We start from the raw sequence: 18,993 nt of genomic DNA on the forward strand, positions 1-18,993 counted from the left end.
CGGCTGCTGCCCTCTGAGCCTTGGCTTGCTGGGCTCTTGCCTTGATGTCTGCCAAAGTTCTGGCCCCTGTTCTTCCTGAACTGGTAAGTGAGATTGGGAAACGTGCCCTGGGAGAGACCTGGCCCGCAGGAAATGGCATTGGGGAGATTCTGGAAACAGGAATCTGAAAAAGAGGAGAAAAGCACAACTGAGACACAGGAAACATTCAATCCACACATTTAAGAGCTTAAGGGTTTAGAGTTCTAATCTTAGAGAAATAGTTGTAGTTTTGGAGAAATCAATTTGGAGAAACAGATTTTAGACTGGATATTGGGAACAATTTCTTCCTAGACAGGATTGTCAGGCCCTGGCCCAGGCTGCCCAGGGCAGTGGTGGAGTCCCCATCCCTGGAGGGATTTCAAAGCTGTGTAGCTGTGGTGCTGAGGGACATGGTTTGGTGGTGGCCTTGGCAGTGCTGGGGTAACGGTTGGACTTAAGTATCTGAAAGGTCTTTTCCAACCAGAATGATTCCATAATGCTATGAAATCCCTTATCTCCCTCACTTGAGATAAATAACAAAAGACATGTATGATCTTTTAATGTCTGTCTCACCTGTTTTAAGCCTGTTACAACCTTAGTAGCCCAGATAAAGTGCATCCCTTGCTGTTGCAGGCTAGTTCACTGTACACCATTACTCAAAATCCTATCAAGCTCCCTCAGAAAAAACAGTAAGGTTCTTCCAGAACCGAACACATATCACCTCTTATTCTACATTTCGCACTTTATTCATATGTAATTTATGTACTTTTAAAGGTTTGGGTCAACATTCTGCCTGATTCTGCATTGCTCCTCTACCCCTGCGTATTTACACTTGTCTCCTCCGTGTCATTTACAAAGCAATTATCATCTCTCTGCTGTGTATCTGTAGATAGAACACCAATAGTCCTTTCTTCTAGAACAGGTTCTCCACTCCCCTCATCATTCCAGTTTACTTTCCCCAAGTTTGTTCTTTTGAGCACCTAAGTGATGGAACAGTGCACTGATGTCAGTACTCCTCTGTCTCCAGTGCAAAGATTTAGGTAGGTGTATTTGAGGTTACATGTGGTTTCATGTCCCTGCAGGACCTCCTGGCCTCCCAACTCAGCTTCTGATTAACCACTTCGCTGCTTCTTTCTTTTTTGAGGAATGACATGTCTTTTACCTCACGGAGGAAAATATTTTCAATTGCCCTTTAATGTGTTCTATTATTAAATCTCAAGTTTATTACACTGGAAGGTCAATCATTCTTCCTGCATGGCATTCCAAATCACCTTTATTGATAGTTTTCCCCAATTTTCTGTCACAAACAAATCCTATTACTGCTTTCCTGCCTTTCTGCCATACTTATTAACATAGAACAATGAACCATTTGAATTTTTTTCTGTTTGTATACTTCCTGTTATAAAAGAATCTTAATAGGAGAGAAGAATTCTCAGGACATACAAAAATGCAGTAATTAAGCAGTTTTCCATTTACAATTTCTGCCTGAGGCCCCACAGCAGGGAGTTGAATTTTAACCAAAGCAAATTCATGTAGGAAAAGCACAGGCCCTGTTTTACAGAAACAAAACTTTTCTATTCATACAGTCACATAATGACTGTAAACAATTTTTCTGTGCTGGCTCATCCCTTTACTATCTCGTGTCGAGTAGGACATCACTGAAGAAGAATCAGCGTTACCTGTACCCATGTGATCCGGTAATAATTTTCTGAATGATTATCAAATGTCTGAATTGTGTGTTTATTACTTACCAGTGGGGCATTTCCTGGCAGTTTAGGTGTAACTGTGTGTTCCTATGACCTGGATCTCAAACGCAAGAGCACAGCATTGTCCAGGCCAAAGTCTGGAACATTTTATTTCCTGCTCCCTTTCCATCTGCCTTATCCTAGTGGTGATTTGTTGCCTGTTTCCTGTGTAGGTTCTTGCAAAGACTCCGCTGCTAGAGGGCTTTTGGAATTGAGATGTTCCATAAAATAGACTGTTCCTACTACCAAGTCTGGCACTAGACTGCATTCAGCTGGTATAAATTATAATGGCATTATTTCTAGATGGTCTTTTTTTAAAACACAGAAAAATACTTTAGTTTCTGGACATCGTATAACAGAGGCAGCTGCTGGTGGGATTCTTTCTGGAGCTGTAGCTGTGCAGCTGGGGACTCTCACACATCTGCAGAGTTCTGTGCACTCCTGGGCTACAACGTACTTTGTTATTCTAGGCCCCCTGCCCTGTAGTTCCTCCCCATTACACTCTGTCTTGGGCTTTTGCATCCTTGTCTGAGCTTCTGCCTGTGAGATCTTTTAACAGATGCATGTGTATGAGAGATACTTAACTGACCTTGATTAGCCATAATTTACATGCATAACTAGAACTGACACAACATTTCTGTGAGAGCTCAACTGACCCAGGTGAGGCCACAGTGGGCATCTGTTTCCATCTCTCCTTACCTTGAGGGGGGGTACCCGTGGCACTGGGGGCTCCGCTGCAGGAAAGGACTGTGGCTGGCTCCGAAATGCCTGGTGGTGCTGGCAGTTCTCCATGATGCGTGGCTTCTTCTCAGGAGTGCTCAGAGCTTCTTCGCCACTCTCTGACTTCCTCTTCTGGGCTTCAACGCTGACTTCCATTTCTTCATTTACAGGGGATTTCTTTTCTGGTGTTTCTGGAGTCATCAATGGATTTCTCATGCTTGCTACTACTTCACCTGCTTCAGGGCTCTTTGGTTTACTCAGGGCCAAAACTGAGGTACTGCCAGTCTCTTTCACTGGCACAGCCTTTGATGCAACATGCTTTCTCTCTTCTTCTGGCTTTTGACTAGCTGCAGTTTGTGGTTTCTCTTGAATGGATTCTCCTTGGACTCCCTCTGTTACCAGGAGGGAGCGTTTGCCAGGTTTCACTGCACCCCCAGCCGGGGAAACCAAGGCCTCTGCAGGTTTGCCTGGTTTTGGCTGCATGTCCTCTCTTCTTTGCTCTTCTCCTTTTTTCACTGCTGGTGCTTCCTGGACTGCTTGTGCTTGAGACTCTGGTGGAGAAGTAACCTCCTCTTTGAGTGGTCCCAGAGAGGCTGGCGTGCATTTTGGCTGTTCAGCTGCTGGATTTTCATTCTCTGTCTCACTAGGGCTGATGTTTGCTGTCAGCCTCTTGGACTCCTCAGGACTTAGTCCAGAACTGTCAATAAAACCAGAAGTTTATTTTGTAAAACACTCTTGCAAAGAGCACAGTATCCTTAGAAAAACTGAGAGAGGATTCTCTACATACCACGCCCTAAATAAATGTCTCACACCCCTAATTCTATGCCATGATCTTTGAAAAAACCTTCCATACTGTCAGTACTTCCACATGAAACAAAAATTAATAGCAAAGTTTACAACCAACTACATGAAACATGTAGAACACAGGTTAGATCTCATCCTCTACCCAGATACCAATTTTCTAGCCTGCAAATCAAATTAATTTGGCCAACAGTAAATATTCCCTTCATTCGCCACCACAGACATATCCCTGTAGCACACAAAACAACCCCACACAGTTTGCATCTGACTTCAGCTCATATGGTGACATTTGTGGAAAGGGACACTGATCAGTGTCCCATCATTTTTTTCCAGAGGAACATGGCTAGGGCCAGAACTGCTGATGTACCCTTAGCTTGGAACTGATAGTGCTGCCTTTCTCCATCAACACAAAAGCTGGGAGTATTTGCCTGCATTATTCATCCATCATTATTTGAGAAAGAAATTAACAAGCTGGGAATCCTATTCCCAGACTGACATCTGATTTGAGATTAACTTCATCCACTCTTCCTAAAATATAAAATTTGGGTTTCTTCCACCTGACAAGCTCTTGGGAGCTAGAAAGAACTGAAGTCCTGCCATTGTGCATGTCACCTCCACGCTGTTCTGCTGTCCCCTGAAACTTCAATATGGCTGTCACCTTTTATCTTCCAGCACAGAGCTCCATTTGTGATTACATCCTGGTTTTCAACACCAAGAGAACTGCGTAAGTTACCTGAGTGAAACTTTCTGCTAATGCCACCAAATGACTTATTGCTACAGCTGGTGTGTTCCTTTACTCAGCACCACAGCCTGCCTGATGCACAGGCACACACACCAGCCTCCTTCTCACCCATGAGAGCCCAGACTATCAGACCACGGAAAAATAAAAATAGGGTTTGCAGTAATCCAAATGTTCTAGAGGGTTAAAACATCCTAGATGAATGGGAAGGAAACTTCCTGACAGTGCAAGGACAAGCATAAAAAACAACTCTCAAGATGCAGGACAAGAAATTCCTTATTAGTTATATACATCTGTTAATTTTCAAGTTTTTTTAGTTATCTGCACAGAAACCTGAAATCCTCCCATAGCCCAAAAGGATGGGAGAATCTTGAAGCAAAAAAGAAACAGAATAAAAGACTTGCAGACTTGGGAGATTAACCACCCACGTGTCTGATTGAAGTGGTGGGGAAATACACAGGATTTTACGTGACATGTGACTTACTGTGAGGTAGAGTGTGCTCAACCACCACATACCTGTGGATCTCCACAGTCCTGACACTGGAGGAACCCTGAGAGGAGCAGCTCAAAGTATCATGGTAAGGAGTGGAAAATGTAAAGTCTAAAGGACATCCTCCCTGAGGAAAACAGCACTAAAGGTTAAGGCACTAAAATAGTGACAGCAAACACATAGCTTCTGACTTGGATGACTCAAGCATTTTCAGTCCTGGGGCAACTTGGTGAAGCTAGAGACCTTCCTCAGGTTTTCGGACTAATGAAAAGTAATGTTTATTGATGGACAGCTACAAACACAGCAACAGGTACGATTGGACAGGCAACGCAGGAGTGAGAAAGAAAGCTGAATGTCTTACCTCTGACCATAGTAGCTCTCAAAAAAATGTTCCTTCCACAGCTCCACCTTCTTTTCCTTTTCTATTTCTTGCCGTATTCTTAGCTGCATTTCTGGTGTAAACTCACCTGCAAAAGGCAATAAAGGCCATCTTAAAAAAAAACCCAAATAAATGTAAAATGTGGATAAAATGAGTTAGGGTAACCACAGGAGACTTCAGGCTTTCAAGTGAGAGTCACCTTCACTGCTTGTGGCACTGTGGCCCTGTCTGAGGTATTTCAGCGTTTCTTTTGAGCTGTAGTGTTTCTCTGCTGCCTCCTTGAAATGGATGGGCAACACCCTCACAGTCACTGCTCCCTTCTCTGTCAGCCTCCACTCTGGCTGCCAATAGAATCATAGATGCTGTATATGAAGTTGTGCTTACTGAATAAATCAAAATCTGTACCCAAATATATACTGTATGTCTGAAGGTGCTGCCTAACTGCAGGAATCTGAGGGAAGTGAAGATATTGGCCATGCTCCCTGTGATTTCAGCAGTTTGCCATCTTTGTTGGTGTTGGTCTCTTCTCCCGAGGAACAAGCAATAGGACAAGAGTGAAGGGCCTCAAGTTGTGCCAGAGGAGGTTTAGATTGGATATTGGGAACAATTTCTTTCTGGAAAGGGTTGTCAGGCCCTGGCCCAGGCTGCCCAGGGCAGTGGTGGAGTCCCCATCCCTGGAGGGATTTCAAAGCTGTGTAGCTGTGGTGCTGAGGGACATGGTTTAGTGATGCCCTTGGCAGTGCTGGCTTAATGGTTGGACTTGAAGATCCTCCTAAAGGTCTTTTCCAACAGATGTTTCTATCATTCTCTTATTGCCTATGCAGATGGCAATGCAATATGGCACCTCAAAGTGACAGTCTTGGACAGCTGTAGTGAAATGCAGGAACACAAAAGACTTCTTTCCCAGTACAAATGACAGAAAACATTTCTGGCAATTTTGAGGGTCACTGATAAAGATGGTAAACAGGACATGTGCCTGGACAGGTCTCCACTTGTCACCAGTCTCCAGGCATGAATTGTGACTCCAAGCTTGACTCTCTAACAGCTATTCATCCATCCGATTTTCCACTCATCTAGATCCTAATGTCCCAGCACAGACACAAGAGAATTGTGGGAGACAGCTGATATAGAAAAAGTTATCAAAAACTTTCTTGGGCTGAGGTAAACGACACCCACTGTTCTCTCCTTGTGCAAGAATTAGCAATTTTTAACACTGTCAGGTTGTTTAGGCAGGATGTACCCCTGGTAAAACCACACTGATGGCTTCCAATCAACTTCACCTTCACATCCCAGAGATGTGCTCCAAGAAAGCAGGGGGGGTTCGATCTAGATGATCTTTGAGATCCCTTCCAACCCAAACCATTCTATGATTCTGTGAAAGCTGGCTCCATGACTTTCCCAGTGATGAAGGCTGACTGAGGCTGACCAGCCCTGCATTCTCTCAACATAAGGTTGGCTGGTCCTGCATATGTTAAATAATACTGCAAGTGACCCCAAACAGCATGTTATATATAGTGTGTATATTCATACAGAATTGGATCCATTTTGTATGGAAAAGCCTCTTTAGAGTCAGTCATCTGGGCATAAGTAAATTATATTCCCTACTTCTTCAAGTGAGTCACACATGGCTGAGTTCTGTAGAGGAAATGGTCCCTGCCCTCTATGAGTGACCACTCATGATGTACTTTGATGGATTTAAGCACCTCTAAGTTCAAGATGCAAATGATCATTGAAGGTGTAGGAGTCCAGTGGATTAGGAAATGTCTTCACATTATATAAAAAAATATGGCTCAAAGGACTGACCAGACTAACTGTGGCTAGATGAATTGTTCTGGGAATATGATTTACCTTCTCTTCTGAACTCAGCAGTGGTCTATATTTAGCAACCACACTTGAGAGTAACTCAGCTCTACTGTCATTACACCAAGATTTTTAACACATTTTTCCTTCTTTTCTCATCTCTTCCAGAAACTTGCTTGTTTTCCCACACATTACGTTCCAAAGAGAACTCCCTATTGCAGGCCCTTCGATGACCTTGAGTTTACATAGTTCCAGGCTTGCATTTGCTCTCATGGGTTGTATGACTACAGCTGGCTTCACCTAGTAAGTCACTCCTGTGCTTCAACTTCTCCATGAACTATCTTTTACACATTCCCCAAATCATTCGCTAGCTGAAAACCTTCTAGTTGTTTTCCTTTGTTGTCTGGGTAAGTTTTACCTTCTGACAACCTCTCCTTCCAGCCTTGGGCAGCTGAAGTGAAGAACTCGTTGTTGAGTGCAGAACCACTCAGCTTCATCAAACCATCTGCCCCAACCTGCAACACACGACAAAGAAAACAGCATTAACAAGCTGGAAAGGCAACTGTCACATGTTGTCACGTGGAGTCTGAAAATAGAGCAAGAGGCTCAACATTGCCACAAATCCCACTGGAATCTTCCCTCAACTCACTGAAGAGAAGAAACAGCAGCTTCTGCCTGGCCCTGCACTGCCTGCTCCCCCCACCGGCACACAGCCCGGCCCGGCGCAGCCCGAGCAGGGGGTGCAGGCTGGAAAGGCAGATTTTTAATAGCACGATCCTGTTCGGCATTTATAGCTCCAAAGCTGCCTGAAGTAACTCCACTGTGGGACTGGGGTGCATCTGCATTTGTGCTTTGGGTGGGATCAGCAGAGCGCTTTTGGAGTGACTCTCCCAACCGCAGGGCCAACAGCCCAGCCCTGCAGGGGGCTCATCTGGCAGCGGGGTGAGGTGGCTGGAGGGTGGGCTGGGGGTGGCTCCAGCAGGTGCTTCGCAGCTGCTGCGGAATGTAAATCCTCTGGGCCCCCTGCACTGGCAGCTCTGCTTTTGGGTTTGCTCCTGCTGCACCCCACTGCCTGCCAGAACAGGTCCAGGCAGGTGTGCCAAGCCTTATCCAAGACAAAAGCCAGACAGCCCTTTCAAATACTTCCAGCAACCTGCATCTCACGGATTAAAAAAACAAAAACTAAACGGAAGTCTGAGATGCCAACTTGTCCAAGGGCTGGAGGTTCTGCATTTCTGCTCCAGCAATACTAGCTGCCCAGGGAGGTGGCTGAATCACCATTCCTGGAGGTGTTTAAAAGACCTTTAGATGTAACACTTAGGAATATGGTTTGGCACCGGACTTGGTAGAGTTAAGTTATGGTTGGACTTGATGATTTTAAAGGTCTTTTCCAACCAGAACGAGTCTGTGATTTTTCAAGCTATGATTAGCCAAGTCTGCCATCCAGGAGGCCGTGGTACATTTTTTAGAGATTTAGCCCAATTCTCTATAGTCCTGCTGCTGCTGCACAAACATACATCAGCAGGAGACTATACAGCTGGCAAGGAGAAGCACAAGGAAAAAGAACAGCACAGCCTTGGAAAAGCTTCTTCAGATGCTCCTTCTTCCTCTGCAAAATGAATCCACAGAATCACCTGAACTACTGTCCAAAGCAACAGCTCTGCTGCCTTCAGGGCAACATAAAAGAAGTGCATGAAGGAAAAGCAAGGACATAAAAGGTATTACATATAAGTAATTTTGAAATTTATATAATCATGACCATGGATGCTTCAGGAAAAACAGGGACAAATTAAGCTGGAAACGCATTCCATCTTCAAAAAATGGTTAACTAAATAGGGCAGTTGAGCTACTAAGTAGGACATAAACAAGAAAGCAGATGAGGCTAAGACTTCAACATAGGATGGCAGGAAATTATAACCAGGGTAATAAAACAGATGAGGTTTTCTTCTGCTCTTTATCCCACGGAAGGAAACAAGGAATTTCTCTACCAGAAATACAAAAATACATGTATCATTAACACAAACACTTGCAGTGGGCAAAACCTGATCTGCCTCCACTTCTTGCATAAATAATAAATCAGAAGAAACAAGTAAAATCCAACTGTTCAAATGCAGGATACACCTGATTACACTGGGAGATCTGCGCAGCAAATGTTCAGGGGTGTGGGATTTGATGAAGGGAAACATTGTTTTTCCTGAGGCAGCATTTCTCATGGAGGTAATGAAAATTATGGAGGTGACTTAACAGAATCTTTTTTTAGGTAAGGTTTAGTTAAGAGCTTTTTAAATTAGAAGAAGCCATTATAGGGATTTACAAAAGCAGAGATTAATTTCCAGTTCTCTATTGATCGACCACAGGGAGCAGAATTTGCGACTGCCCTCAACTGCACACATGGTGTTGCCTGTTCCTTGTGCTGGGGGACAAACACCCACTGCAGGGCCAATGGTCACGCCTCCCAGCACCTGCTCCTACAGCAGAGAAGCTGTGACAGCTCAGACTGAGTCATGGCCAAGCCAAACACAACAGATAAATGATCTTTCACAACTGGCATGTCCAACGCCTTCACCTCTTCTCCTGTTTACTAAAGCACAGCCTAACATTTTTTAAAGCACGCATCACCACTTAATGTGGTGGGCTGCTCTAGAAGATTTACTACAGCAAAATGTAAAATGCAAAATTTGTCCTCTCTGGAGCCAAGCAATATTATTTGCTTGGTCAAAATTTGTTCTCAGTCAAATTCCAATTCAATCTAGGGACAATTAAAAGTCAGGACAGAAATGTCTTGCCATCTGCTGTCAGGTTCTTGCCAGTAAACTCCAGCTGCAAACTCCATCACGTCATATTTTGACACATACCTAATTTTTACAAAGGCCACAGGACTTATAAAACAATTCCTTCAAATATTTATTGGATCAGCCTTGGACTAACAAGTCCCTGGTGAGTGCCGATTGAAGAACAGAATTTATGAGACAACACAAAATGTTAGAACTCCTCCTAACTACAAATGAGCACTACCTCTTCAGCAAGGCATCCTCTGTAAAGCAGAGCACAGTCCTGCTGCCAGATCCACGCGCATTAACATGATGTGAGAGCCAAAAGAGCAGCAGAGCTGGGCAGAGGGCTGTAACTTCACTGAACATGGATGGCTGTGCCTAAGCTGGTCTCCTTTCAAAGTCTGCAGCAACTGAGTCAATAGAGCATATGGAGGTGGGGACTTGGTTCACCTCATCCTGAAGCAGGCACCTACATTTGGCCACAACTGAATTTGCAGAAGCAGCCCAGAGTAGCTGAGACGTGGCCTGCTGGGAGGTGACTGTGGTGTGTGAACACAGGTGTCTAGTTCTTACCTGAACTTTTCCATGAGCACATGGAAAAGTCTCAGCAAGGGACATGCTGATATGACACAGGATATACAGAAGTTTTCCATCTGAAGTGCCATCTTGAAGCCAGCTTTGATATCTAAAGAACATTTAAAATGGCTCTAGGCACATATGTTAAGGTATCTGAATTAATGCCTCTACAACTGAAGTGCAACATAGTGCAGAATCCTGCTGTGCCTGAAGCTCCCAGGCAGTCGGGGTAGGAAAGATGGAGACAAACATAACATGGGAAGAAGGTAAAAGGATGGAAGCATCCTTGTTCTAGCTACTTTTCTGGTGTTGAGCATAAACAGATTGAACTTCACTTCCTCAACTCCTTGTTTTTTCCTCCTTTTATATGTAAGTGCAACATTTGTTCTTCTCTTGTCTTTTGGAATCATCCCTGCCCTCCACAAGCTCCTGAAGGAAATTGCTGTATTGTTAGATTGCTTCAGGTAGTTTTTTATGTAACCCTGAAATTCATCCCATCTAGCTGAGTTGAAAGTAACTGTCTTATCAAAAGATTCTCTCAGCTGTTATCTCAATCACAGAATCGTTCTGGTTGGAAAAGACCTTTAACATCATTGAGACTAACTATAACCTAACTCTACCAACCATTAACCTAACTCTACCAAGACCAGTGCTTAAACCATGTTCCTGAACACCACATCTGTATGTCTCAAACACCTTCAGGGATGGTGATTCAGCCACCTCCACAGAATCACAGAATCCTTCTGAAGGATATAGCAAAAGCTGAGTTCTTACCCCCTTGTCACTGTTAACTGCTTCAGTTATCACATACCAACCGGTTAGTGAAGAGCTCAGTGAAACCTTCACTGTTTCTTCTGTGCCACTCCCACAGCAAATGAATCCATTCCTCCCCCCTGAGTAGTTCTCTGCTTTGTCACATCCCTCTCTTCACACACAAACAGCACTTCAATAATCCACAAAAGTAAACTGCCTTCAAGGTGACTCACACTGCCTCCTCACTGCTTTTAGACTACTGAGTGTTTCAGGTCAGGACACAAGTTATTCGTGCAGGTCAAGTCTCCTCTGCAGTCTGGACAGCGTGAACTTGGCAATAAAAACTCATTCTCTTTCCACTTTACCAAATTAACAATTTGAAACAGTAACACAAGGTAATAAGAAATTAGAATTGTGAAATTAAATAGCTGCATCTGCTTAGCTGCTCTGTGGGAAGGCACGAGGCTTAAAGGCTGCAGGGTTAATTCTGAACTGAAGAGTTTGTTAGAGGGCAGGAGAGAGGAAAATGCTGGAACTGCTGCACTCCCATTGCTCCAAGCCCTCTTCAATTCCAATGTAACAAACACTGCTTTGGCTCCAGCTGGGAATACAGAGCTGATTAAACAGAATTAAGCCACTGGTTTATCAACCCTGAATTCCTTCTTTCTGGTAGCAACAAATACCCAAACCAATAATTGAAAAATTTTCCAACCTCTTTTACACTGTGCATAGAAGAAAAAGTCTATCCTGTTAGACATAAACACAGTATTTGGATGTCTATTCTGAATTACTTCTGGAGATGCTCCCTAAGAGCCCCTCTTTACCTCACCACAGAAACCAGGACCTACCTGCCTGTCCACCTCGGGCAGCAGCAGCAGCAAGCGCTGCTGACACTCTGTGGGCAGAACAGAGAATGTGTGCTTGTTGATCAGTGCCCGCAGGTTCGTGTTCACCAGGATGGAGTCGGGAGTTTCCACATCAATTTCAGCACACTTCGTTCTCTTCAGCTGTCCTGCAAGGATCCACAAAGACATAAATAGTATCTTACCCATGGGAGGATTAAAGGCTCCTTTTGGAGCTCACTGTACCTGAGATGTCATCTTGGTAATCCATTTCAAACCTTGACTTGAAAGATACATTTTGCCTTTGCACATACAGTTAAAAAAACATGTGGGAGGTCCTTTCCAGCACAGGAAATTTCCATTTCTAATATATTGTAGCCTGCATCAGTTCACCTAACTTCTGCAGGAATCCTGGCTATCTGGGGACTGGCAAGGACTCTTTTTCAGGAGGGCTTCTAGAACTGCTTTTAGCCACATCGATTTTCTATTTTAGAGCCTGTAGTTAAGGTCAGTTTGTTCCTTGGGATTTCTTCTTGGTCTTCCCTACTTTGCTCTCAGCAAAAGCATTCCAGAGAAATTCATCAGTTCATTGTGCTTGCACAGAAACCACAACACCACACACAACAGTGAAAAGGAGTAACTATTGCCTTTCTGGGTTTGAAAGCCAGCAAGTCCAGCATCAACCCTTATGCCACAGCCAGCTTCATGTATGTGTTGTAATTCAGAGATTAATGAAGAAAGTATTTGTACTGTGTACTCTTGTTTCCTTTGGAGCCATAGAGGCTTGTTCCATTAGGGGAAGTTTGCTCTATTACAAGTAATTCAGAATATGGCTCTGCAGGTTTATAATTGCAGTTGCAGAAGTTCCTAATAACAAGACAAATTAAATATGCCCTGAAAAGTGCCTATTTTAATCACTGATAAAGGAAACCTAGGATGATTAGCACAGATAGAGACCTCAGTGTATCCTTAGGTTCATCAAGGTTAATTCCATCATTGGTATATGTAAAAGAAATCACAAAATGTCAGAAAGGCTGAATAAGACCTAATCTCAGTGAATGGAAAGGAAGCCAAATAACAGTGGGGTCTGAAGTGTCAAGATCTGAGAAGGAATATCTTTTTAATGTTATCAAAATGTCATAAGATCATTAAAAAGCCTGCTAAGTAATGCAAGTCCTTTTTTGCTTCTCAAACAACAAGCTGCAAATTCACAGGTAGAAACCCTGGATGATATGAAATGAGAAAGGGCTTATTTGCATAAGTAAGGTTTGAATTATTTATCCTAATTCACGCAGCATACTAGCAGTGCCTTCCAGAGCTGTCCAGAAGTCACTTTAGCAACAGAATTAATTACATATTTTACTCAATTTTGCTATTTCTGTCTTTTGTTCTGTCATCAGAACAACCAAATCTCTGTAAGGAGAAAAAGAAATATCTTACTTGCATGGAGCCTGTCAGATCTCTGGAACGGTTTCTTCCCCAACCCTGGCAAGGAGTTCTCAAGCTTAACAGAGGGAGAGGAACTGGAGGTGGAGTTCTGAGGGCTGCTTGACTGTCCATCTGACTGCTTTCCTTCCCAAGCTGCACAGGAAATTGAAACATTTAAACACAAAGAAATATTACATGAGACATCTGTTTGGACTGAAATAAAGATTGCATACCCTAATCCTAGCAGCTCTGGGACAAGCATTTCTAGGAGACTTATATTCGTTTATTCTTGCAGCACTTACTTCCCAACAGGCTGAAAGTGGAAGACCCCTTTGCTGCTATCAGACAAAATAAAGGGATCACCAGCCATTCCATGTATGGTCTATTTCCCACTTAGTCCCATCTTATTTCCTGTCTATATTCAACCCAATCACATTCTTGTTAAAACTTCCTTAAAGAGGCAGGTTTAGTTTCTGTCAGACTTCACTGACAGGAAAAAATGTCTTCATACCTTATGCATACTTCCCAGATTTTTACCTAGTATTGTAGTTTTTGTTCCCTTAGACCACCCTCAGTAACTCCTCCTCCTCTTTCAAATACTCCAGAGATATTTTCATGTCCTCCTCCAAAATCACTACTTCACCAAACCAGACAGATTTCACCACCACGATTTTCCTTACAAACCATTGCCACCCACATTCTCTTTTGTACAGCAACATGTTTTCTGCCAGTGGGAAGAGCTTCTTCACTAGATTGTCCCTGCCCCCCCTTCCCTCCTCTTAAGTGAGATGAATTAAGAACATGAGCTGATCTTGCCTCTGCTTTCTTTAGGTTAATGAGTAACAAAAGGTACTCACTCAAGTATGGAAAGGTATACAAGTCCCATACCTCGACAGAGAAACTCCACAATATGCATGATTAAGTCACAAGCTAAACCAAGCTGGCTCTGATTAATGACTTGCACTAATCGATGCCTTCATGCAGTCTGTGCCAGTTTTGTTCCCCATCTGCCTGGTTCCTTTCCCTTTCCTTCTCTTCCTTACACTAGCTGTTCCAGTTTTCACTAAATACATCCCTGAAATTGTGGCATCAGCATGTTGCTTTCTATAAGAACACTGTTCTCTCTCCACTTGTGTGCTTCATTTACTTCCCCAACTCAATATATTCCCCACTGTCCCAGCTGTGAGCTATTCCTGTGTACTATCACGTGGACAGGAGGGGAAAAAAGGACTCTGTGGATGCTGATGAAAAACACACAACCACCACTCACACCACAGTAACACTCAAAGGCTTTTACAGGAATCAATGTTGAGTCTAACTGGGGACTGCATAAGCACCCTGTTCCTACCCTAAATAGGTTGAATAAGGCCAGAACAAAAGCTGAAGAAGGCAGCTTTCCTGAGACCACATGTGAAAAGAACTCAAACCTTAATTTCCTTCTGTCCCTCACAATCTTTAAGGCAGGCACATTTCTGAGCACACAAGGGAGATAATGATGACTGGAAGCAGTCGGCAAGGATTTACCATGGGTAAGTCATGCCTGACCAGCCTGACTGCCTTCTGTGACCTAATCACTGGAGCTGTGGATGAGGGAAGCAAGGTGGATGCCCTTTACCTTGACTTCAGGAAAGCACGTGACATTATGGCCCACAACACTGTGTGTGAGCTGGGACATTAGGGTCTGGATAGGAGATAACCAGAGGGGTATGCAGCAGGTGAGGTGGCCAGGCCTCGGGAGTCACGCCATACTCTGCCTGGAGTACATCCTACCTGTTTCAGTCCCTGTTGGGTTTCTCCTGTTCCTGCTTCCCTAAGGGAAGCTGCAGTTCCTCCTGGGACAGGGAGGTCAGGAGATGGGGTCCTCCAGGAATATCTCCCTGTTGTGCTAATGAACCATTCAGGTTTAATCCCAGCTAGCAGAGAAATTGCAAAAGGCTTTTCAACTATCATTCTGTGCTTAAGACTTCATACACTCAGCACTGCATTTTCTTAATCCTGCCAGGGGAAATGTGTAATTTTCTCCTGGATTAATTTTGGCCTCCTTCTCCTGCCACACCAGCCGAGGTGTAAAGGGCACAAGCACAGCTCAGGACTGTATTTCAAACAAGCAAGATGATATTAACGTTTTTCCCCTTAATCTTTTTGAAAGGCTCTGAACTACAAAGCTGCTTGGAAACAACAGGCAACCACATCAGCTGTTAAACACTTACTCTGCCATTAAATGATGCATGAGGTACAGCTGCTCAAAATGGCTGTTCCTTTCAGTTGGATATACCTTGCATAGCCACACCCTGGCCTATGTCTGAACAGATGTTACAAGAAACATTCCAGCAGTATGTAACCAGCAAGCCAGGACAGATTGGTCTAGTTTTGGTTTGGATTTGTTAAGAGCTATTTGGAAACGGAAATTAAACAAACACACTAGAACACAGAAAGAATTTTATACTAAAGAAGATCAGCATTAGATGAGCAAACATCTCCAAGTGTGTGAAAAGCAGTAGGAGAAAAAAAATCAAATAACCTGTTTGTCCATGATGGACAGCACAGGAAACCTTGGATTTAAACCCAAGGAAGCAAGAAAAGGTTCTGATTGGAGGCTAAGAAACACATTTTAAGGATAAAGGTAACAAAACAGGAAGAGCAGGACTTGCTGGGAGTTTTTGGTCTTTGCATCAATGGCATCTCTCAGAACAGACTGAATCACAGACTCACAGAATATCTTGAGCTGGAAGGGACCTTAGAAATCACCTAGTCCCACCTCCTGCCATGAGCAGGAACACCTCCCACTAGATCAGGTTGCTCAGAGCCCCACCAAACCTGGCCTTGAACACTTCCAGGGATGAGGCTTCCACAACTTCCCCGAGTAACCTGTTCCAGTGTTTTACCAGCCTCGTGCTAAAGAATTTCTTCCTAATGCCTAATCCAAATCTCCCCTCCTCCAGTTTTAATCCATCAGGAGTGCATCACAGATCCTGCCCTGAGGAAGGGATCTGGACTAGATGAGCGCTCAAGGGTGCTCCTAGGCCTAGTTTCTGATGGCTCCATGAAATGTCTTCACATGACCAGGGAATTTCAGTTAAACATTAACGTAATTACACCAGTGATACCCAAGAGCAAAATGTTTTTCATGCTAATACCGTCTTACTGCTGTTCTATAATCCTCTCCAGCTCCATCTACACCCATGAACAGAATGGTGGCATGGGGCCTTCCCCCCAGCCTAAGAACAACAGGCACAAACTGGCCATCTCTACATTCTTATGCTTCCTGCTTCTCCCATGCAGGGCTGGACATGTTCAAAGTGCCTGCAGGGAATGATGTTTGGCCTGTGCTGAACACCAAGCTGTGCCAAGGATTGCCAAGGACACTGCTAGCTTGTCCTGAGCCAAAGCTGTGTCAGGGAATTGAGCAGAATGGATTGAATGAGTTCCAGTTCCTGTGCCCAGTGCTTTGGCAGCGATCAATTAACCAGAGATGCAGATCCTCTCTCTCCACATGCAGTTGTTTCATGTTCTAAGCACAGGCTTGGTGGCTGAAGGACTGACTGTTCAGAAGAGGAAGGGTTTGTGGGAATGAAAGTAGATGCTACAAACAGAAAGAAGGCATATCTTCACTCTGTGAGTTAGCAGTTTGGTATTACCCATGTTATCAGGCTTTACCAAAAAGTCATTTTTAAGAAGACTGAAAATAGCTTAGGATTTGGGGTTGGAGATGTAATTTGGTGGTCTGATTGCTTTCTCTCCTGTTTTTTAGGCAAGCTTCATGACTGCCAGTCTCAGCCACTCCATCTGCCAGAGAAAACCCAACAGAAGTAATTCAGTGTCAGCATTCTTGCTGTGCCTTTCTCAACAGCTACATTTTCATTACCATCATCTTTCTGAGATGAATCAGGACCAGTCAAGTAAATCAAGGGTGAAGGATGGAAAAAGAGAGTCATTATTGAGCAGGAGGGAATTTCCATCTTGTAGAAGTGTCTGAATTTGACAGACAGCACAGCATTATACCCATGATAATTAGTGTAACAGATGGGTATATGAGCAGGGACTTCAGAAATACACACAGATTAAACAGGGTTGCAGAACATGGTGAAGTAGGATCAGAAGCAGTAGGTCTGTGAAGAAGAGGAGATCACTGCTTTTTGGAAAAGACCTTAGCCTCAAAACATCAGCCCTCTTCTCCTCTGCTGATCCTGCTCCTGCCTCTCCCTGCTCCATTACCACATAAACTGATCCTGCGTACCTAGATTCTCTTTATTTCTTAGGTCCCAACACTCCTCCTTCCCATTTCAGCTGCAGAAGGACTTAATGAATGGCTGAGTGATAAAAGACACAATTCACTGCACAAAAACATTAAGTGTTGTACAAAAAGTACTTCCCTGACCTTATATACATAGTGTTGGGTCCTAAAATAGAAAATGACAACTCAGGAAAGAGTCTCAGAATCCCAGCAGTTCTAGAAAAATGCCTGCTCATGGCAGGGTCAAAAAAAACAAACTGAATGCTACCAACTGTTAAGGAAAGAAGAACAAAATACAGATTAGCCAAATGATGCTCTACAAATTCAGGGTGCATCTCACACCCTGAATACTGTGTACAGATTTCATTCTCTATTGCACAAAGCATACAGCTTTATATATGAGCAGTGAGACAATGCAGTAGGACTCTTCAGATTGAGAAAGAAATATCTCCACGAGTCATGCACGAGTGGGCAAGAAGTTGTGGAATAAACAAGTGTTGTTCATAATTAGAAGGAATCAAAGAAAGGTAGAAGGAGAGTGGCTCAGAAGAAACAAAACTGAGTGTTTTTTACAGTGTGGTGTTTTCCACAAGGCATTTACATTCCCACCAGCTCAGCCAAATCTGAAGAAAATCCCACCAAGACATCTCCTCTTTCACTACATGATTAATTCTGGGAGAGCACAACTTACAATTACCCTGCTTTTACACACTTCTCAATGCATCAGCTGTGTTGGACAGAGGTGACCAGGCCAAACATGTTTGATTTTATTTAATACACCCACTGTTCTGATTTCTGCTGTAGTCCCGACCAACAAATGGGTGTTCAGTGGTCTGGGGGATGGTGCAGAGCCACTACTGGTAATGGTTACAGATGACTCGACAAATTGTGGATTGACAAAATGATGACAGTGTTAGTCTACAGTCATTTACTTGTACAACATGAAAATCGATCTATGCACTTCTTCCATTTAGAAGAAGACAATTTGAGTCATGATCACATAACCAGGAGCTTGTGATGGAAATCAGTTACACTGTAAAGAATGATAGAAAACTAGGTAGAAGTTAACTACCAAGAATTTCTGGTAACTATTGAAATGCTGCTGCTGGTAAGGGAGCTAATGCACTGCTGAATGAACAAGAGAAGCACAGTGGTCTCATTAATTTCCAGTGTAAATGCTGGAAACCACCTGGGGAGCTTTCGGATGAGAACACACATCTTTGGAATAAGATATGAAAGAATGAGAAGCCATTTTGGAAAGAAATAAATACAAAAAGAAGCACCTCCCAGTTTGCCCAGCCTTGAGAAGTACCTGATCACAGTGTACAGGCAACTACATAGGAAGACAACATTTGTCACAGAAAGCAGCTTTTAAACTGGACAATGGCACAGTAAGATCTATTCTTAACTGAATGCACTCCTAGTAAAATCAAAGCCAGACAAATAGAAGCTAGACTATTTGAGAAACAAAAATAATGCCATATGGAAAGAGCACTTTCTTCTCTCATCCCCTAAGAATAAGGAAAGGCAAGTTAGAGGGGCACAAGAGTAGAAAAGCCCATCAGAGTGTTGCTGCCACGTACCAGGTTTAGCGGGTGCGGGGTCACTGGCTGCCTTGACGGCCTTCAGAAGCACGTGCTGGTTAGAGGACACAGGCCTTCCTGCTCCGCATTGCTGCTGCTGCTGCCTCTGCT

General features: G+C 43.6%; 1 protein-coding gene across 1 annotated transcript in view; it reads right to left on the reverse strand.

Moving 5' to 3' along the window:
- The window catches only part of ASXL2 (additional sex combs like transcriptional regulator 2), a 127,454-nt gene that overhangs the window by 2,416 nt on the left and 106,045 nt on the right, over window positions 1–18,993 (reverse strand). The window contains exons 9-15 of the mRNA XM_010002204.1: window positions 18,883–18,986; window positions 13,078–13,218; window positions 11,644–11,807; window positions 7,111–7,207; window positions 4,875–4,980; window positions 2,463–3,180; window positions 3–163 (exon numbers count right to left, since the gene is read on the reverse strand). Of these exons, the coding sequence (XP_010000506.1) occupies window positions 3–163; window positions 2,463–3,180; window positions 4,875–4,980; window positions 7,111–7,207; window positions 11,644–11,807; window positions 13,078–13,218; window positions 18,883–18,986 (1,491 nt within the window). The remainder of the gene's footprint in view (window positions 1–2; window positions 164–2,462; window positions 3,181–4,874; window positions 4,981–7,110; window positions 7,208–11,643; window positions 11,808–13,077; window positions 13,219–18,882; window positions 18,987–18,993) is intronic.

Source organism: Chaetura pelagica, unplaced genomic scaffold, assembly GCF_000747805.2.
Source record: "Chaetura pelagica isolate M959 unplaced genomic scaffold, ChaPel_1.0 scaffold107, whole genome shotgun sequence".
In the NCBI taxonomy this organism is placed as follows: domain Eukaryota; kingdom Metazoa; phylum Chordata; class Aves; order Apodiformes; family Apodidae; genus Chaetura; species Chaetura pelagica.